This window comes from Salmo salar, chromosome ssa14 (genome assembly GCF_905237065.1).
Source record: "Salmo salar chromosome ssa14, Ssal_v3.1, whole genome shotgun sequence".
NCBI classification, from domain to species: domain Eukaryota; kingdom Metazoa; phylum Chordata; class Actinopteri; order Salmoniformes; family Salmonidae; genus Salmo; species Salmo salar.
The window spans coordinates 90,943,096-90,965,346 of NC_059455.1; the positions used below are offsets into that span (position 1 = coordinate 90,943,096).

The following is a 22,251-nucleotide window of genomic DNA, read 5'->3' on the forward strand; positions in this document are numbered from 1 at the left end:
ATTGGGACTCAGAGTGTGAGTATGGGTTAGGAGGTGAGGTCATGGTGACTGAGGTGTCTGGGAATGGTGTGTGTCTGGGAATGGTGTGTGTGTGTGTGTGAGACTGGGAATGCAGTGTGTGTGTATGTGTGTGAGACTGGGAATGCAGTGTGTGTATGTGTGATACTGGGAATGCAATGTGTGTGTGTGTGTGTGTGTGTGTGTGTGAGACTGGGAATGGTGTGTGTGTGTCTGGGAATGGTGTGTGTGTGTCTGGGAATGGTGTGTGTGTGTCTGGGAATGGTGTATGTGTATGTGTGAGACTGGGAATGCAATGTGTGTGTGTGTGTGTGTGAGACTGGGAATGGAGTGTGTGTGTGTGTGTGTGAGACTGGGAATGGTGTGTGTGTGTGTGTGTGAGAGACTGGGAATGATGTGTGTGTCTGGGAATGGTGTGTGTGTGTCTGGGAATGGTGTGTGTGTGTCTGGGAATGGTGTGTGTGTGTATGTGTGAGACTGGGAATGGAGTGTGTGTATGTGTGAGACTGGGAATGGAGTGTGTGTATGTGTGAGACTGGGAATGCAGTGTGTGTGTGTGTGTGAGACTGGGAATGGAGTGTGTGTGTGAGACTGGGAATGGAGTGTGTGTGTGTGTGAGACTGGGAATGCAGTGTGTGTATGTGTGAGAGACTGGGAATGGAGTGTGTGTATGTGTGTGTCTGGGAATGGTGTGTGTGTGTCTGGGAATGGTGTGTGTGTGTCTGGGAATGGTGTGTGTGTATGTGTGAGACTGGGAATGCAGTGTGTGTGTGTGTGTGAGACTGGGAATGCAAGTGTGTGTGTGTGTGTGAGAGACTGGGAATGCATGTGTGTGTATGTGTGAGAGACTGGGAATGCAGTGTGTGTATGTGTGAGAGACTGGGAATGCAGTGTGTGTATGTGTGAGAGACTGGGAATGCAGTGTGTGTATGTGTGAGAGACTGGGAATGCAGTGTGTGTATGTGTGAGAGACTGGGAATGCATGTGTGTGTGTATGTGTGAGAGACTGGGAATGGTGTGTGTGTGTGGTGTGTGAGAGACTGGGAATGCAGTGTGTGTGTTGGGAATGGTGTGTGTGTGTCTGGGAATGGTGTGTGTGTGTCTGGGAATGGTGTGTGTGTGTGTGTATGTGTGAGAGACTGGGAATGGAGTGTGTGTATGTGTGAGACTGGGAATGGAGTGTGTGTATGTGTGAGAGACTGGGAATGCAGTGTGTGTGTGTGTGTGAGACTGGGAATGGAGTGTGTGTGTGAGACTGGGAATGCAGTGTGTGTGTGTGTGGAGACTGGGAATGCAGTGTGTGTATGTGTGAGAGACTGGGAATGGAGTGTGTGTATGTGTGTGTCTGGGAATGGTGTGTGTGTGTCTGGGAATGGTGTGTGTGTGACTGGGAATGCAGTGTGTGTGTATGTGTGAGAGACTGGGAATGCAGTGTGTGTGTGTGTGTGTGAGACTGGGAATGCAATGTGTGTGTGTGTGTGTGAGACTGGGAATGCAGTGTGTGTGTGTGTGAGAGACTGGGAATGCAGTGTGTGTATGTGTGAGAGACTGGGAATGCAGGTGTGTGTATGTGTGAGAGACTGGGAATGCAGTGTGTGTATGTGTGAGAGACTGGGAATGCAGTGTGTGTATGTGTGAGAGACTGGGAATGCAGTGTGTGTATGTGTGAGAGACTGGGAATGCAGTGTGTATGTGTGAGAGACTGGGAATGCAGTGTATGTGTGTGTGTATGTGTGAGAGACTGGGAATGCAGTGTGTGTGTGTGTGTATGTATGTGTGAGAGACTGGGAATGCAGTGTGTGTGTGTGTGTGTGTATGTGTGAGAGACTGGGAATGCAGTGTGTGTGTGTGTGTGTGTATGTGTGAGAGACTGGGAATGCAGTGTGTGTGTGTGTGTATGTGTGAGAGACTGGGAATGCAGTGTGTGTGTGTGTGTATGTGTGAGAGACTGGGAATGGAGTGTGTGTGTATGTGTGAGAGACTGGGAATGCAGTGTGTGTGTATGTGTGAGAGACTGGGAATGAGGTGTGTGTGTGTGTATGTGTGAGAGACTGGGAATGCAGTGTGTGTGTATGTGTGAGAGACTGGGAATGCAGTGTGTGTATGTGTGAGAGACTGGGAATGCAGTGTGTGTGTGTATGTGTGAGAGACTGGGAATGGAGTGTGTGTGTGTGTGTGTGTGTGTGTGTGTATGTGTGAGAGACTGGGAATGCAGTGTGTGTGTGTGTGTGTATGTGTGAGAGACTGGGAATGCAGTGTGTGTGTGTGTGTGTATGTGTGAGAGACTGGGAATGCAGTGTGTGTGTGTGTATGTGTGAGAGACTGGGAATGCAGTGTGTGTGTGTATGTGTGAGAGACTGGGAATGCAGTGTGTGTGTGTGTGTGTATGTGTGAGAGACTGGGAATGCAGTGTGTGTGTGTATGTGTGAGAGACTGGGAATGCAGGGTGTGTGTGTGTATGTGTGAGAGACTGGGAATGCAGGTGTGTGTATGTGTGAGAGACTGGGAATGCAGGTGTGTATGTGTGAGAGACTGGGAATGCAGTGGTGTATGTGTGAGAGACTGGGAATGCAGTGTGTGTGTATGTGTGAGAGACTGGGAATGCAGTGTGTGTGTGTGTGTATGTGTGAGAGACTGGGAATGCAGTGTGTGTGTGTGTGTATGTGTGAGAGACTGGGAATGCAGTGTGTGTGTGTGTGTGTATGTGTGAGAGACTGGGAATGCAGGTGTGTGTGTGTGTGTATGTGTGAGAGACTGGGAATGCATGTGTGTGTGTGTGTGTATGTGTGAGAGACTGGGAATGCAGTGTGTGTGTATGTGTGAGAGACTGGGAATGCAGTGTGTGTGTATGTGTGAGAGACTGGGAATGCAGTGTGTGTGTATGTGTGAGAGACTGGGAATGCAGTGTGTGTGTGTGTGTGTGTATGTGTGAGAGACTGGGAATGCAGTGTGTGTGTGAGAGACTGGGAATGCAGTGTGTGTGTGTATGTGTGAGAGACTGGGAATGCAGTGTGTATGTGTGAGAGACTGGGAATGCAGTGTGTGTGTGTATGTGTGAGAGACTGGGAATGCAGTGTGTGTGTATGTGTGAGAGACTGGGAATGCAGTGTGTGTGTGTATGTGTGAGAGACTGGGAATGCAGTGTGTGTGTGTGTGTGTGTGTGTGTGTGTGTGTATGTGTGAGAGACTGGGAATGCAGTGTGTGTGTGTGTGTATGTGTGAGAGACTGGGAATGCAGTGTGTGTGTGTGTGTGTATGTGTGAGAGACTGGGAATGCAGTGTGTGTGTGTGTATGTGTGAGAGACTGGGAATGCAGTGTGTGTGTGTATGTGTGAGAGACTGGGAATGCAGTGTGTGTGTGTGTGTATGTGTGAGAGACTGGGAATGCAGTGTGTGTGTGTGTGTATGTGTGAGAGACTGGGAATGCAGTGTGTGTGTGTGTGTATGTGTGAGAGACTGGGAATGCAGTGTGTGTGTATGTGTGAGAGACTGGGAATGCAGTGTGTATGTGTGAGAGACTGGGAATGCAGTGTATGTGTGAGAGACTGGGAATGCAGTGTGTGTGTATGTGTGAGAGACTGGGAATGCAGTGTGTGTGTGTGTGTATGTGTGAGAGACTGGGAATGCAGTGTGTGTGTGTGCGTATGTGTGAGAGACTGGGAATGCAGTGTGTGTGTGTGTGCGTATGTGTGAGAGACTGGGAATGCAGTGTGTGTGTGTGTGTGTGTATGTGTGAGAGACTGGGAATGCAGTGTGTGTGTGTGTGTGTGTGTGTATGTGTGAGAGACTGGGAATGCAGTGTGTGTGTGTGAGAGACTGGGAATGCAGTGTGTATGTGTGAGAGACTGGGAATGCAGTGTATGTGTGAGAGACTGGGAATGCAGTGTGTGTGTGTATGTGTGAGAGACTGGGAATGCAGTGTATGTGTGAGAGACTGGGAATGCAGTGTATGTGTGTATGTGTGAGAGACTGGGAATGCAGTGTGTGTGTGTGTGTATGTGTGAGAGACTGGGAATGCAGTGTGTGTGTGTGTGTGTGTATGTGTGAGAGACTGGGAATGCAGTGTGTGTGTGTGTGTGTATGTGTGAGAGACTGGGAATGCAGTGTGTGTGTGTGTGTATGTGTGAGAGACTGGGAATGCAGGTGTGTGTGTGTGTGTGTGTGTGTGTATGTGTGAGAGACTGGGAATGCAGTGTGTGTGTGTGTGTATGTGTGAGAGACTGGGAATGCAGTGTGTGTGTGTGTGTGAGAGACTGGGAATGCAGTGTGTGTGTATGTGTGAGAGACTGGGAATGCAGTGTGTGTGTGTGTGTATGTGTGAGAGACTGGGAATGCAGTGTGTGTGTGTGTGTGTATGTGTGAGAGACTGGGAATGCAGTGTGTGTGTGTGTGTGTATGTGTGAGAGACTGGGAATGCAGTGTGTGTGTGTGTGTGTGTATGTGTGAGAGACTGGGAATGCAGTGTGTGTGTATGTGTGAGAGACTGGGAATGCAGTGTGTGTGTGTGTGTGTATGTGTGAGAGACTGGGAATGCAGTGTGTGTGCGTGTGTGTGTATGTGTGAGAGACTGGGAATGCAGTGTGTGTGTGTGTGTGTGTATGTATGTGTGAGAGACTGGGAATGCAGTGTGTGTGTGTGTGTGTGTGTGTGTGTATGTGTGAGAGACTGGGAATGCAGTGTGTGTGTGTGTGTGTGTGTGTGAGAGACTGGGAATGCAGTGTGTGTGTATGTGTGAGAGACTGGGAATGCAGTGTGTGTGTATGTGTGAGAGACTGGGAATGCAGTGTGTGTGTGTGTGTGTATGTGTGAGAGACTGGGAATGCAGTGTGTGTGTGTGTGTGTGTATGTGTGAGAGACTGGGAATGCAGTGTGTGTGTGTGTGTGTATGTGTGAGAGACTGGGAATGCAGTGTGTATGTGTGAGAGACTGGGAATGCAGTGTGTATGTGTGAGAGACTGGGAATGCAGTGTGTATGTGTGAGAGACTGGGAATGCAGTGTGTATGTGTGAGAGACTGGGAATGCAGTGTGTGTGTGTATGTGTGAGAGACTGGGAATGCAGTGTGTGTGTGTATGTGTGAGAGACTGGGAATGCAGTGTGTGTGTGTGTATGTGTGAGAGACTGGGAATGCAGGTGTGTGTGTGTGTGTGTGTATGTGTGAGAGACTGGGAATGCAGGTGTGTGTGTGTGTGTATGTGTGAGAGACTGGGAATGCAGTGTGTATGTGTGAGAGACTGGGAATGCAGTGTGTATGTGTGAGAGACTGGGAATGCAGTGTATGTGTGAGAGACTGGGAATGCAGTGTATGTGTGAGAGACTGGGAATGCAGTGTGTATGTGTGAGAGACTGGGAATGCAGTGTGTGTGTGTATGTGTGAGAGACTGGGAATGCAGTGTGTGTGTGTATGTGTGAGAGACTGGGAATGCAGTGTGTGTGTGTGTATGTGTGAGAGACTGGGAATGCAGTGTATGTGTGAGAGACTGGGAATGCAGTGTGTGTGTGTGTGAGAGACTGGGAATGCAGGTGTGTGTGAGAGACTGGGAATGCAGTGTGTGTGTGAGAGACTGGGAATGCAGTGTGTGTGAGAGACTGGGAATGCAGTGTGTGTATGTGTGAGAGACTGGGAATGCAGTGTGTGTATGTGTGAGAGACTGGGAATGCAGTGTGTGTATGTGTGAGAGACTGGGAATGCAGTGTGTGTATGTGTGAGAGACTGGGAATGCAGTGTGTGTATGTGTGAGAGACTGGGAATGCAGTGTGTGTATGTGTGAGAGACTGGGAATGCAGTGTGTGTGTGTGAGAGACTGGGAATGCAGTGTGTGTGTGTGAGAGACTGGGAATGCAGTGTGTGTGTGTGAGAGACTGGGAATGCAGGTGTGTGTGTGTGTGAGAGACTGGGAATGCAGTGTGTGTGTGTGTGAGAGACTGGGAATGCAGTGTGTGTATGTGTGAGAGACTGGGAATGCAGTGTGTGTATGTGTGAGAGACTGGGAATGCAGTGTGTGTGTGTGTGTATGTGTGAGAGACTGGGAATGCAGTGTGTGTGTGTGTGTATGTGTGAGAGACTGGGAATGCGTGTGTGTGTGTATGTGTGAGAGACTGGGAATGCAGTGTGTGTGTGTGTATGTGTGAGAGACTGGGAATGCAGTGTGTGTGTGTGTATGTGTGAGAGACTGGGAATGCAGTGTGTGTGTGTATGTGTGAGAGACTGGGAATGCAGTGTGTGTGTGAGAGACTGGGAATGCAGTGTGTGTGTGAGAGACTGGGAATGCAGTGTGTGTGTGAGAGACTGGGAATGCAGGTGTGTGTGTATGTGTGAGAGACTGGGAATGCAGTGTGTGTATGTGTGAGAGACTGGGAATGCAGTGTGTGTGTGTGGGTGTGTGTGTGTCTGGGAATGGAGTGTGTGTGTGTGTGCGCGAGCGACTGGGAATGGAGTGTGTGTGTGTGACTGGGAATGGAGTGTGTGTGTGTGTGTGTGTGACTGGGAATGGAGTGTGTGTGTGTGTGACTGGGAATGGAGTGTGTGTGTGTGTGTGTGACTGGGAATGGAGTGTGTGTGTGTGTGACTGGGAATGGAGTGTGTGTGTGTGTGTGCGCGAGCGACTGGGAATGGAGGTGTGTGTGTGTGTGTGTGTGACTGGGAATGGAGTGTGTGTGTGTGTGTGTGACTGGGAATGGAGTGTGTGTGTGTGTGTGTGTGACTGGGAATGGAGTGTGTGTGTGACTGGGAATGGAGTGTGTGTGTGTGTGTGTGTGTGTGTGTGTGAGTGTGACTGGGAATGGTGTGTGTGTGTGACTGGGAATGGAGTGTGTGTGTGTGTGTGTGTGTGACTGGGAATGGAGTGTGTGTGTGTAAGACTGGGAATGGAGTGTGTGTGTGTGTGTGTGTGTGTGTGACTGGGAATGGAGTGTTTGTGTGTGTGTGACTGGGAATGGAGTGTGTGTGTGTGTGTGGGGGGTTGCAGCTAGAATTGGCATGCTCTCTGCAGGTTTCTATTGACCCAGGTTTTTTTTATAAAAGCAATGTCGCAAAATGTTTTATGGAAATGGCAGATATAGGAGACATTTTTATCCATTCGTCTGGGTCAAACTTTATTTATCAAGACAAGTGATGATGGAAACAGTAAATTCCGTAACTGTAAGCTCCACTCCACATTTTAATTTGAAATGTCTACTTCTTGCAAAATAAAAAAATGACTATAAAAATCAAGTTTCTTTGCAGGACAATGATTGTCCTGACTTTCAAGAAGGCCTTCGCCTTGCAGTTCTGATTGGCTGGCATGTTTCACCGTCCAATTATTTTAGATGTACAGGAATGCAAGTTTCACCTTGGCGACCGTGGCGATAGGTTGGCACATGAGAATTATTAGAATATGGCAAATATTAGTCAGTTATTGCATTCTATCCAAGCTGGCTTTCACGGGCTGCCTGAGACATGAAGCAGATGCATTACCTCAGAAAGTAATCATACCTCTTGACTTATTCCACATTTTGTTGTGTTACAGCCTGAATTCAAAATGGATTAAATCTTTGTTTTTTCTCACCCAATCTACAAACAATACCCCATAATGTCAACGTGAAAACATGTTTTTAGACATTTCTGCAAATCTATTGAAATGAAATACACTATATTTACAAAAGTATTTCTGTATGTGGACAAATTAGTGGATTTGGCTATTTTAGCCACACCCATTTCTGACAGGTGTATAAAATCGAGCACACAGCCATGCAATCTCCATGTCCTTACTCAAGATCTCAGTGACTTTCAACATGGTACCGTCATAGGATGCTACTTTTCCAACAAGTCAGTTAGTCAAATTTCTGCCCTGCTAGAGTTGCCCCGGTCAACTGTAAGTGCTGTTATTGTGAAGTGGAAACGTCTATGAGCAATAACAGCTCAGCCGCGAAGTGGTAAGCCACACAAGCTCACAGAACGGGACTGCCAAGTGCTGAAGCACATAGCGCTTAAAAATCATCTGTACTCAGTTTCAACACTCCCTACTAAGTTCCAAATTGCCTCTGGAAGCAACGTCTGCAGAAGAACTGTTCGTCGGGAGCTTCATGAAATGGGTTTCCATGGCTGAGCAGCTGCACACAAGCCTAATAACACCATGTGCTATGCCAAGCGTCGGCTGGAGTGGTGTAAAGCTTGCCACCATTGGACTCTGGAGCAGTGGAAACGCGTTCTCTGGAGTGATGAATCACACTTCACCATCTGGCAGTCCAATGGATGAATCTGGGTTTGGCGGATGCCAGGAGAACACTACCTGCCCCAATGCATAGTGCCAACTGTAAAGTTCGGTGGAGGAGGAATAATGGTCTGGGGCTGTTTTTCATGGTTCAGGCTCCTTCGTTCCAGTGAAGGGAAATCTTAATGCTACAGCATACAATGACATTCTACACTATTCTGTGCTTCCAACTTTCTGGCAACAGTTTGGGGAAGGCCCTTTCCTGTTTCAGCATGACAATGCCCCAGTGCACAAATCGAGGTCCGTACAGAAATGGTTTGTCGATCGGTGTGGAAGAACTTGACAGGCCTACACAGAGCCCTGACCTCAACCCCATCAAACAGCTCTGGGATGAATTTGAATGCCGACTGCGAGCCAGGCCTAATCACCCAACATCAGTGCACAACCTCACTAATGCTCTTATGGCTGAATGGAAGCATGTCCCTGCAGCAATGTTCTAACATCCAGTGGAAAGCCTTCTCTGAAGAGTGGAGGCTGTTATAGCAGCAACAAGGGCACCAACTCCATATTAATTCCCATGATTTTGGAATGAGATGTTTAACGAGCAGGTGTCCACATATATTTGGTCATGTAGTGTATCACATTTACCTAAGTACTCACACCACTGAGTCAATACTTTGTCGAAGCATCTTTGGCAGCAATTACTGCTCTGAGTCTTTCTGGGGAAGTCCCTAAGATCTTTCCACACCTGTATTGTACAACATTTGCCCATCATTCTTTTCAAAATTCTTCAAGCTCTGTCAAGTTGGTTGTTGACCATTGCTAGTCAACCATTTTCAGGCCTTGCCATAGATTTTCAAATAGATTTAAGTCAAAACTGTAACTCGGCCACTCAGGAACATTCACTGTCTTCTTGGTAAGCAACTCCAGTGTATATTTGGCCTTGTGTTTTAGGTTATTGTCCTGCTGAAAGGTGAATTCATGTCCCAGTGTCTGGTGGAAAGCAGACTAAACCAGGTTTTCCTCTAGGATTTGTCCTGTGCTTAGCTCCATTCCGTTTCTTTTTTTTTTAATCCTGAAAAACTCCCCAGTCCTTAATGATTACAAGCATACCCATAACATGATGCAGCCACCACTATGCTTGAAAATATGGAGAGTGGTACTCAGTAATGTGTTGTATTGGATTTGCCCCAAACATAACATTTTATATTCAGGACAAAAGTTAATTGCTTTGCCACATGCAGTATTTCTTTAGTGCCTTGTTGCAAACAGGATGCATGTTTTGGAATAATTTTATTATGTACAGATTTCCTTTTCACTCTGTTAATTAGGTTAGTATTGTGGAGTAACTACAATGTTGTTGATCCATCCTCAGTTTTGTCGTATTATAGCTCTTAGAGTTGAACTGTTTTAAAGTCACCATTGCCCTCATGGTGAAATCCCTGAGCGGTTTCCTTCCTCTCCGGCAACTGAGTTAGAAAGGACGCCTGTATCTTTTGTAGTGACATTGTGTCTTAATTCGATTTTGGATGGTGTATCAACTTCTCCATGCTCAAAGGGATATTCAATGTCTGCTTGTTTTATATTTACCAATCTACCAATAGGTGCCCTTTGCGAAGCATTGCAAAACCTCCCTGGTCTTTGTGGTTAAATCTGTGTTTGAAATTCACTGCTTGACTGAGGGTCTTTTACCTGTGTGGGGTACAGAGATGAGGTAGTCATTCAACAATCATGTTTAATCACTTATTGCACACAGTGAGTCCTGCAACTAATTATGTGACTTGTTAAGCAAATTGTTACTCCTGAACCTATTTAGACTTGCCATAACAAAGTGGTTCAATACTTATTGACTCAAGACATTTCAGATTTTTTATTTCTTTACTATTAATTAAAAATGAAAAGATGTTTCAGAAATTCCACTTTCACATTATGGGGTATTGTGTTATAGGCCATTGACAAAACTCAATTGAATCCATTTTAAATTCAGTGTGAATACTTTCTGAAGGCACTGTAGGTGGGAGGGCATACAGGTGGTCGCCAATTTATTAATGCACAATTTGCCTAAATGGGTAGTGGAAACACTTCAACCACTAGGTTTTTATTCGCCACTGTAGTTTTGAGTGGTTTCTTTATTTTATATTTTAGGTGTGTCGCATTACGTCCAGCTGTTTTTCTTGACACAAGATAGTTAAATGTAAATGCAACTTAGCAGGCAATTGTCAACAACAAAGAAGTGCAAACGTTCCAAAGGTCGACAACAAATCACTGGACAAGTTAATAAAAACATCCCTACCGAGGGGAATATTAGAACCAGCACTCTGAAGTTCCTGTTTGGTTTTGGGCAAACCTGACCGGCTGCCTTGCAACACTCCACTCTCTCTCTACTTCCAGTGATCCCCTGTTGCCATGGTCAAAGTTTGGTCGTTATGTTCTCTAGTCCAGTAGGCGGCGTCCATGAAAACGTGCTGTAACTGGATGATATTTACATGATTCTTCTAGCTCTGTTTATACCATACAAGGAGATGTCTGTGTGTGTGTGTGGTCTCGTGGAACCAGACAAAATGTGTGTGTGTGTGACTAACGTCACATATGAATATAAGGAATCTTAAGAAGTGGAATTGCTTTCTTCAACTAAGTTGAGCACATGTTCCTGCATGAGAGTTCTCTCTCAGTTCATTTCAATTCAAGGGGCTTTATTGACATGGGAAACATGTTAACATTGCCAATGCAAGTGAACTAGATGGTAAACAAAAGTCAAATGAACAGTAAACATTACACTCAAAAAGTCCCAAGGGAATAAAGATATTTCATATTATGGCTATATACAGTGTTGTAACTATATTCAAATAGTTAAAGTACGAAAGGGAAAATACATAAATATGGGTTGTATTTACAATAGTGTTTGTTCTTCACTGGTTTTTCTTTTTTTCTCACTCATTTTCTCTCTCACACACACACACACACACACACACACACACACACACACACACACACACACACACACTTTTATGTAACTTGCAGGAGAGCCTAAAGTAACATAATAAAGAGAGTGCTGTTGATAATGAGACCTGAGAAACAGCTGAGAATGTCTGAAGCTGCAATGAAGGGAGAAACGAGAAGGAAGGAAGGAAGGAAGGAAGGCTTTTTGGATTAACTGTTAACAGCCTCTTTTCTTGCTTCCCAGGTAGAGGTGTGTCCACAGCAGATGACAGAAGATGTTGGCTATGAACCAAGGAGTGGTGGAGGAATGGCTGTCAGAGTTTAAGGTGAGGGGGGGGTGTGAGTTAGAGGAGAACCAGTGTCAATGTGTCTCCATCAGTTATCACTGCACCTCTCTCACTCTGTCTCACTCTGTCTCACTCTCAATTCAAAGGGGCTTTATTGGCATAGGAAACATATGTTTACCAAAGCAAGTGAAGTAAACAAATTCAACATCAACAAAAAGCCATTAGAACTGTAAACATTGCACTCAAAAAGGTTTAAAAAAATGATAAACATATTTCAAGTGTTATATTATCATCTATTTATAGTGTTTTAGGGGTAAGATAAATAAACAGAAGTATTGGTTGTAGTTATAATGGTGTTTTGTGTTCCACTGGTTGCCCTGTTCTCATGGCAACGGCCCACCAATCTTGCTGCTGTGATTGGTATTTCACCTAACGGATATGAGTTATTTTTTTCCCCTCCCCAATTTTGTAATATCCAATTGGTAGTTACAGTCTTGTCCCGTTGCTGCAACTCCCGTACAGACTCAGGATAGGCAAAGGTCAAGAGCCATGCGTCCTCCCGAAACACGACCCAGCCAAGCCGCACTGCTTCTTGACACACTGCTCACTTAACCCTGAAGCCTTAGACTGTGGGAAATAGTTAAAGTGCAAAAGGGAAAATAAATAAACATAAATATGGGTTGTATTTACAATGGTGTTTGTTCTTCACTGGTTGCCCTTTTCTTGTGGCAACAGGTCACAAATATTGCTGCTGTGATTGCACACTGTGGTATTTCACCCAGTAGATATGGGAGTTTATCAAAATTGGGTTTGTTTTAGAAATTTGGTGGGTCTGTGTAATCTGAGGGGAATATGTGTCTCTGATATGGTCATACATTTGGCAGGAGGTTAGGAAGTGCAGCTCAGTTTCCACCTCATTTTGTGGGCAGTGTGCACATAGCCTGTCTTCTCTTGAGAGCCAGGTCTGCCAACGGCGGCCTTTCTCAATAGCAAGGCTATGATCACTGAGTCTGTACATAGTCAAAGATTTCCTTAAGTTTGGGTCAGTCTCAGTGGTCATGTATTCTGCCACTTTGTACTGTTCAGGGACAGACAGCATTCCAATTTGCTCTGTTTTTTGGTTGATTCTTTCCCGTGTGTCAAGTAGTTATGTTTTTGCTTTCTCATAATTTGGTTGGGTCTAGTTGTGTTGCTGTCCTTGGTGGTCTGTTTTGTGTTTGAACAGAGCCACAGAACCAGCTGGCTGAGGGGACTCTTATCTAGTTTAATCTGTGGGCATCACTTCCTTTAAGGTGGCTGTAGAGTTTAACAGCTCTTTTCTGGATTTTAATAATTAGTCCCAATTCTGCTCTGCATGCATTTTTTGAGGTTTTGTGTTGAAGGTGAAGGATATTTTTGTAGAATGCTGCATGCAGAGTCTCAATTGGGTGTTTGTCCCATTTTGTGAATTCTTGGTTAGTGAGTGGACCGCAGACTTCACAATCATCGAGGGCAATGGGTTCTATAACGGATGGAAGAATTTTTAGCCAGATCCTAGTTGGGATGTCAAGTTTTATGTTCATTTGCCTTGTCTCTTAGATCATTCACAGCCTTGTGGAAGTTCTATGGTATTGTTGTTGAGGTAGGTACAGTGGATTCGGAAAGTATTCAGACCCCTTGACATTTCAGTTTGTTACGTTACAGCCTTATTCAAAAATGTGATTAAATTGTGGGGGGGTTCTCATCAAACTACACACACTACCCCATAATGACAAAGCAAAAACCGGTTTTTAGAAATTGTTGCAAATTTGTGTTCAGACCCTTTACTCAGTACTTTGTTGAAGCACCTTTGGCAGCGATTACAGCCTCAAGTCTTCTTGGGTATGACGCTACAAGCTTGGCACACCTGTATTTGGGGAGTTTCTCTCATTCTTCTCTGCAGATCCTCTCAAGCTCTGTCAGGTTGGTTGGGGAGCGTCGCTGCACAGCTATTTTCAGCTCTCTCCAGAGATGTTCGCTCGGGTTCAAGTCCGGGCTCTGGCTGGGCCACTCAAGGACATTCAGAGACTTGTCCTGAAGCCACTCCTGCGTTGTCTTGGCTGTGTGCTTAGTGTCGTTGTCCTGTTGGAAGGTGAACCTTCACCCCAGTCTGAGGTCCTGAATGCTCTGGAGCAGGTTTTCATCAAGGATCTCTCTGTACTTTGCGCCGTTCATCTTTCTCTCGATCCTGACAATCCCAGACTCTGCCGGCCGCTACCATAAAGGCCTGATTGGTGGAGTGTTGCTGAGATGTTTGTCCTTCTGGAAGGTTCTCCCATCTCCACAGTGGAACTCTGGAGCTCTGTCAGAGTGACCATCGGGTTCTTGGTCACCTCCAATCGTCTCCCCCGATTGCTAAGTTTGACCTGGCGGCCAGCTCTAGGAAGAGTCTTGGTTGCTCCAAACATTCTTCCTTTTTAAGAATGGAGGCCACTGTGTTCTTGGGGACCTTCAATGCTGCAGAAATGTTTGGGTACCCTTCTCCAGATCTGTGCCTCGACACAATCCTTTCTCAGAGCTCTACGGACAATTCCTTCAACCTCATTGCTTGGTTTTTGCTCTGACATGCACTGTCAACTGTGGGACCTTATATAGACAGGTGTGTGTCTTTCCAAATCATGTCCAATCAAATGAATTTACCACATGTGGACTCCAATCAAGTTGTAGAAACATCTCAAGGATGATCAATGGAAACAGGATGCACCTGAGCTCAATTTCAAGTCTCATAGCAAAGGGTCTGAATACTTATGTAAATAAGGTGTTTTTTAATTTTTTTAAATATATATATATATATATTTGCAAACATTTCATTTCATTTTGGGGTATTATGTGTAGATTTGAGATTATATATTTTATTTATTTTAAATCCATTTTAGAATAAGGCTGTAACTTAACAAAATGTGGGAAAAGTAAAGGGGCCTAAATACTTTCCGAAGGCAGTGTATTTGTCTGCTCGAAGGCACTGGTGTCTAGATAGAATTTTTAGTTGTTGTCCTTTTTTGGAACAACATTATTTTGGTCTTAGGGTCCAAACAGTGAATCTTACTATCTGTGCAGAAGATCTAGGTGCTGCTGAAGGCCCTTCTTGGTTGGTGACCTAAGCACCAGATCATCAGCAAACAGTAGACATTTAACTTCATATTCTAGTAGGGTGAGGCCAGGTACTGCAGACTGTTCTAGTGCCAATTCACTGATATATATGTTGAAGAGGGTGGGGCTTAAACTGCATCCCTGTCTCACACCTGTCTCACACCCCGGCCCTGAGGAAAGAAATGTGTGTTTATTGCCAATTTTAACCGCACACTTGTTTGTTTACATGGGTTTTATAATGTCGTATGTTTTTTTCCCAACACCACTTTCCGTCAATGTGTATAGCAGACCCTCATGCCAAATTGAGTCAATCTTTTTGGGAAATCAACAAAGCATGAGAGTACTTTGTTATATTTGTTGCTCTCTCTCACTCACTCATTCTCACACACGCATACACACATCGTTACCTGTTTATTTCAAGGTTACTCCGAGTACAGAGTGTTGATCTGTGTGATTGTGTACAGACCCTTCCTGACAGTGCAGTGTCCAGCTACGCAGCGTCTCTGAAGGAGAAAGGCTCCCTGGTCCCAGCACTCTACAAAGTCATCAGAGAGAACTACAGTGACGTATGTACTACACACACACACACTGATACAATCCTTTTCCACCAGCATTGCTACATTCTGGAAAAATACTAGCCAGGAGATTCTGGTGTTTGCTAAATAACCAGACAACTTTTTTAAAGTGGTTTAGATGAAACAACTACCTAGGTATGTGGAAACTGAAAGTGAACTCTCTCTCAAACCTTCTCCTCTCTATCTCTCTTCTAGCTGTTGGAGCCCGTTTGTCACCAGCTGTTTGAGTTCTACCGTAGCGGAGAGCTTTGGCTACAGCGGTTTGTGCTCCAGTTCCTCCCTGAGCTGCTCTGGTCTCTCCTCCTGGCTCCGTCTGCAGCCAGGGACCCACACACCTCAGGCTGTATAGAGGCCCTGCTACTGGGGATCTACAACCTGGTGAGAGACACACCAACACACACACTCTCTCTCTGTCTCTCTCTCTCTGTCTCTGTCTCTCTCGCTCTGTCTCTCTCGCTCTGTCTCTCTCGCTCTGTCTCTCTCGCTCTGTCTCTCTCGCTCTGTTCTCTCTCTCTGTCTCTCTCTCTGTCTCTCGCTTTCTCTCCCTCTCCTCTCCTCTCCTTCTCTCTCACTGTCTCTCTCTCTCACTGTCTCTCTCTCTCACTGTCTCTGAATAACAGAGTAGGTCGGCTGTCACTCATCATCCTGTCTCAGCGATTACTCATCCTGACATTTAGCAGCTCTGACGTCGCCTGGCAGGCCTTTGAACACACATTCACACACACCACTCAGACATTGCTTTCATGGCACGCTCTTATAACAAATGTCATTTCCTTCAACCTGACATTCCGTCTCCCCCCGTCCCCCTCTCTCTATGTAGGAGATCGTAGATAAGGATGGACAGAGTAAAGTCCTCTCGTTCACTGTCCCCTCCCTCTCCAAACCCTCAGTCTACCACGAGGTAAGTACAAGTCAGTCTTTCTCTATGAACAGTAGTGTATGGATAGAGATGGCCAACTGTTCAATCTTCCTCAGATCAAAGTGTTTCTAATCCATGACTCAAAAAAATCCAGAGTACTGAAGCTTTCTATGGATCAAGTTATTAATATGAATAAACCCCTCCCCCAGCCCTCCCACATTGGCTCCCTGGCGTTGACTGAAGGGGCTTTAGCCAATCACGGGCTGAGTAGAGTGGTGTACAGCGGGCCTCACCTACAGAGAGAAACCTTCACTGCTCAGAACAGGTCAGAGACAGAGAGTCCACTGCTGTGTGCTACATTTCTTTCATGACTAATGGACTGTTGTGCAACAGTTCTTGGTTTGTGTTAATGTTGCATTTTGTGTGTATGCGTGTGTGGTTTTACTATCCTTGTGGGGACCAGAAGTCCTTATAAGGATAGTAAAACAAGGTCAATTTGGACAAGTGGGGACATTTTGCCGGTCCCCACAAGGGAAAAAGCCTGTTTTAGATTTAGGGGTTAGAAATAAAGGTAGGGTGAGGAGTTATGGGTTAGTGATTAGGAAAAATAGGATTTTTAATGGGAATAAATGTTGTGGTCCCCACAAGGATAGTAAAACAAACGTGTGTGTGTGTGTGTGTGTGTAGGTTCGAGGTGCTGACCTTCCTGCTGCTGAGTTACAATGCGTCCCTCAGTTACATGTCCTCCTCCTCTCTGCAGTCCCTCTGCCAGCTCAGCTCCAGGTAACACACAGATAATACTTCATGACCCTGCGCTGTTCTGCCATCAGGGAAAGTCCGTTCCCAACACACACTCACGTGCGTACACACACACATTCCCACTCCCCATGCCAGCATCCGCTCAACTGATCCTCTTTAAGACTTGAGCGTGGAACTGAGCCAAGATACTAGCACTTCCTAGACACACAGATCTCTCTCTCTGAGGATTAGTTCATCTGCTGGCAGTGTGTTGAACACTGAGCTAAAGCCACTCAGAGAGGTGATCAGCTCACTACAGTTCTACTGGATAAGAACATGAATGCTGGCACCACTGTGGCCTTCAGGAACAGGGCTGCTTGAGGTCAATACATTTAGACACAAGTAATCGACTTCCTTGTCCCAAAAACAACGTTTGCTTGCAAAACCTGCCAAAACATAGCAGTATACCTAGACTGGTATGGATTTTTCAAATCATAGTGCTCTTTTATAAAAGAAAATACGCTCGCTGACACATTTCTCAAAGCTTGTCCTTTGTGTCTCGGTTGGTTGACTCTGCTCTGTACTGTGATTGGTGGAATGACGTTATTCTCTGTGTGATTTGGTTGACTGTATTCTTTAAACTGTGTTTGGTTGACCAGTGGTATTCTCTGTGCTGTGATTGGTGGAATGACGTTATTCTCTGTGCTGTGATTTGGTTAACAGGGTGTGTATCTGTGCTGTGATTGGTGGAATGACGTTATTCTCTGTGCTGTGATTTGGTTAACAGGGTGTGTATCTGTGGTTTCCCACGACAACATTTGAGGAGGTATAAAGGCATCAGCTCTCGTCTGACCGTCACCTCTGAGTTCCTGGTTCAACTCGTCACTGGGATACACTACGCACTGTGAGAACACACACACCAGAGGAGGCTGGTGGGAAGAGCTATAGGAGGACGGGCTCATTGTAATGGCTGAAAGGGAATAAATAAAACGCTATCAAACATATGAAAACCACATGTTTGACTCTGTTCCATTCATTTCATTCCAGCCAATACAATGAGCCTGTCCTCCTATAGCTACTACCACCAGCCTCCTCTGATACACACTAGCCCTAACCTCTGACCCCTGATTTTTAACCTCGACCCGGACCCTGTGTGTGTGTTCCAGGTGTAATGGGGAGATGGACCTGGGTTCCAAGGCGCTGGATGATGTTCTGTACCGAGCTCAGTTAGAACTGTTCCCTGAAGCTCTACTGGTGGGTGACATCACACAAACACACATGCACACGCACACACACACCTGGGTGTGCCAGGACATTGACCTCTCCCATGGTGTGTGTGTGTGTGTGGTGCCAGTAATCCCAGTAGATTATTCAATGTTAAGACATTGAGATGTTAATCTGTAATCCTGAAGGCTGCTGCTGTGTCAAACAGCTTCACAGCAGGCAGCGGTTGTTCAACAGCCCCGTTGTCAATGCCTAACATTGTGTGTTTAGGTGGGTAATGCCATCAAGTCCTCCCAACAGTGTGCAGCGCTAAAGTCTGGCGCTAGTAAAGAAGGAACTCGCATCATTCAGGTGGAGATGACTCCTACTTCCTCTAGGTATGTTATGTATAAACTATCGGCACAGTTTTCATGTTTCATCTATAGGTATACTTTCCTAGATTGATCTTTTTTTTGTGTGGACATTTTAATATATTGGATTTTGACATTGCATTCCATAACGTTATCATGTGCCAAGTTAGATCAATATTGTTTTTTTGATGGATGATGATTTTAAATGACGTTTCCTGTTTTGAACTACTAATAATTGCCCCTCTGAATGTGCATTCCGTCCTGTAGGATCTCACGGAACGCAGTCACATCACTCTCTATCAGAGGACACCGCTGGAAACGACATGGTAAGATACATTCACACACACATTGACACACATGCACACAAACAGGACTGGGTTTAGAAACATTATCCTAGTCTCAGTAGGGTATCTGATCTATTCTCTGTAGCTTGTCTAGTGATTTAAAGACATTAGTCTGTCTGTCTGTCTCTGTAGTGGCCTGTCTGTAGGACAATTTCTGACTACTTATGAGAGGTTATCAGTTCCAGACCCTTCCCATCCACACAGCTCGACTGACTACTAATGAGAGGTTATCAGTTCCAGACCCTTCCCATCCACACAGCTCTACTGACTACTAATGAGAGGTTATCAGTTCCAGACCCTTCCCATCCACACAGCTCTACTGACTACTAATGAGAGGTTATCAGTTCCAGACCCTTCCCATCCACACAGCTCGACTGACTACTTATGAGAGGTTATCAGTTCCAGACCCTTCCCATCCACACAGCTCGACTGACTACTAATGAGAGGTTATCAGTTCCAGACCCTTCCCATCCACACAGCTCTACTGACTACTAATGAGAGGTTATCAGTTCCAGACCCTTCCCATCCACACAGCTCTACTGACTACTAATGAGATGTTATCAGTTCCAGACCCTTCCCATCCACACAGCTCTACTGACTACTAATGAGAGGTTATCAGTTCCAGACCCTTCCCATCCACACAGCTCGACTGACTACTAATGAGAGGTTATCAGTTCCAGACCCTTCCCATCCACACAGCTCGACTGACTACTAATGAGAGGTTATCAGTTCCAGACCCTTCCCATCCACACAGCTCTACTGACTACTAATGAGAGGTTATCAGTTCCAGACCTTCCCATCCACACAGCTCTACTGACTACTAATGAGAGGTTATCAGTTCCAGACCCTTCCCATCCACACAGCTCTACTGACTACTAATGAGAGGTTATCAGTTCCAGACCCTTCCCATCCACACAGCTCGACTGACTACTAATGAGAGGTTATCAGTTCCAGACCCTTCCCATCCACACAGCTCGACTGACTACTAATGAGAGGTTATCAGTTCCAGACCCTTCCCATCCACACAGCTCGACTGACTACTAATGAGAGGTTATCAGTTCCAGACCCTTCCCATCCACACAGCTCGACTGACTACTAATGAGAGGTTATCAGTTCCAGACCCTTCCCATCCACACAGCTCTACTGACTACTAATGAGAGGTTATCAGTTCCAGGAGGAACTGGAGTTCAGCATGTCATGGGTTCTCCACATCAAGATATTTACTTATCTATGTATTATTCACTACATCACTGCTCATCTGTCTCCATATTGTCCTCTATACATTAGCACTGTCAAATCAAATGTTATTAGTCACATGTGCCGAATACAACAGGTGTGACCTTACAGTGAAATGCTTACTTACAAGCCCCTAACCAACAATGCAGTTTAAAAAATACAGATAAGAATAAGAGGTAACAAGTAGTTAGCAGCAGTGAAATAACATATTGCTGATGCATTATCAAGGCCTGTACATATTACGGATGCATTATCACTGCCTATACAGTTGAAGTCGGAAGTTTACATACACTTAGATTGGAGTCATTAAAACTCATTTTTCAACCACTCCACAAATTTCTTGTTAACAAACTATAGTTTTGGCAAGTCGGTTAGGACATCTACTTTGTGCATGACACAAGTCATTTCTCCAACAATTGTTTCCAGACAGATTATTTCACTTATAATTCACTGTATCACAATTCCAGTGGGTCAGAAGTTTACATACACTAAGTTGACTGTGCCTTTAAACAGCTTGGAAAATTCCAGAAAATTATGTCATGGCTTTAGAAGCTTCTGATAGGCTAATTGACATCATTTGAGTCAGTTGGAGGTGTACCTGTGGATGTATTTCAAGGCCTACCTTCAAACTCAGTACCTCTTTGCTTGACATCATGGGATAATCAAAAGAAATCAGCCAAGACCTCAGAAAAAAAATTGTAGACCTCCACAAGTCTGGTTCATCCTTGGGAGCAATTTTCAAATGCCTGAAGGTACCACGTTCATCTGTACAAACAATAGTATGCAAGTATAAACACCATGGGACCACGCAGCCGCCATACTACTCAGGAAGGAGATGCGTTCTGTCTCCTACAAATGAACGTACTTTGGTGCGAAAAGTGCAAATCAATCACAGAACAACAGCAAAGGACCTTGTGAAGATGCTGGAGGAAACAGGTACAAAAGTATCTATATCCACAGTAAAATGAATCCAATATCGACATAACATGAAAGGCCGCTCAGCAAGAAAGAAGCCACTGCTCCAAAACCGCCATAAAAAAGCCAGACTACGGTTTGCAACTGCACATGGGGACAAATATTGTACTTTTGGAATCCTCTGGTCTGAAGAAACAAAAACAGAACTGTTGGCATAATATATTTATAACAGAAAGGCTCATTGAGATTTTTTTTCAAGAGCGTCCTGGCCCAGAAAAATAATAAAGAAAACCATAGAATACAAAAAAAAAAAGAAATTAAAAAAGAAAAGTAAAGGCCCTAGAAAGAGGAGGCACACACTGAAAAAAAAATAATGACCATCCTTATGTTTGGAGGGAAATTGTGGAGGCTTGCAAGCCAAAGAACACCATCCTAACCGTGAAGCACGGGGGTGGCAGCATCATGTTGTGGTGCTTTGCTGCAGGAGGGACTGCTGCACTTTACAAAATAGATGGCATCATGAGGCAGGAGAATTATGTGGATATATTGAAGCAACATCTCAAGACATCAGTCATGAAGTTAAAGCTTGATCGCAAATGGGTCTTCCAAATGGACAATGACCCCAAGCATACTTCCAAAGTTGTGGCGAAATGGCTTAAGTACAACAAAGTCAAGGTATTGGAGTGGCCATCACAAAGCCCTGATACTAACTGACCTAAGACAGGGAATTTTTACTAGGATTAAATGTCAGGAATTGTGAAAAACTGAGTTTAAATGTATTTGGCTGTGTATGTAAACTTCCGACTTCAATTGTACATATTACTGATGCATTCACTTTATTATTGTCATTCATGACCACCACACAATATTAAATTTCTACATGATCACTGTCATCTTTTTTGCGTAGTTTACTGTATTATTATACATGCGTGTACATTATCACTGTCTGCATGTGCATTGTCACTATACTCTATACTGTGTGATCATGATTTTTTTTTTTTGCCATCACATTTATTTTACTGTCTGTGTTTGTGTGTCTGTCTCATATCTGTGTCCCCATCTCCATGACCCCAGAGTCCCAGGAGGTCAGTGTAGACAGTGACCTGGCGGCCCCTGGAGGTCAAGGGTCATCCATCCCAGAGATCAGTGTGACGATGCCCAATGGAGACTCTCTGCGACCCCGTGACCCTCGACCATTAACCGAGCCGGAGCTGCTGGGGTCAGCCTCAGAGGTCAGCCCCACCCACGACCTCAGTCTTAGAGGTCAAGAGGTCAGGAGGCAGAAGTCTGTGAGGCGATTGGTGGACGAGGGTTCTGGGCCCGCCTCCGCAGGGAGGGCCCAGTACTAAGACCCTCCCCATCCCCGGGGTAACCTAGGTAACAGTGTGTGGAGGCGTGGTCTTATCTAAGCATGACGGCTGATTGGTTTGCTGACTAACTTTTGCCGTGCGGTGTTGCCTCCTGAT

General features: G+C 45.1%; 1 protein-coding gene across 4 annotated transcripts in view; it reads left to right on the forward strand.

The window, feature by feature from the left end:
* LOC106570580 (hyccin-like) overlaps positions 1-22,251 on the forward strand; it is a 36,218-nt gene that overhangs the window by 8,140 nt on the left and 5,827 nt on the right. For 3 of the 4 annotated variants that reach the window (XM_045694946.1, XM_045694945.1, XM_045694947.1), the window contains 10 exons: positions 11,394-11,475; positions 15,009-15,110; positions 15,315-15,497; positions 15,940-16,020; positions 16,188-16,303; positions 16,666-16,761; positions 17,504-17,620; positions 17,883-17,970; positions 18,211-18,317; positions 18,558-18,616. In XM_045694946.1, coding sequence (XP_045550902.1) covers positions 11,425-11,475; positions 15,009-15,110; positions 15,315-15,497; positions 15,940-16,020; positions 16,188-16,303; positions 16,666-16,761; positions 17,504-17,620; positions 17,883-17,970; positions 18,211-18,317; positions 18,558-18,616 — 1,000 coding nt within the window. In that variant the 5' untranslated portion in view covers positions 11,394-11,424. Of the gene's footprint in view, positions 1-11,393; positions 11,476-15,008; positions 15,111-15,314; positions 15,498-15,939; positions 16,021-16,187; positions 16,304-16,665; positions 16,762-17,503; positions 17,621-17,882; positions 17,971-18,210; positions 18,318-18,557; positions 18,617-21,859; positions 22,163-22,251 lie in introns of all 4 variants that reach the window. The other variant, XM_045694948.1, reaches the window with a different exon arrangement.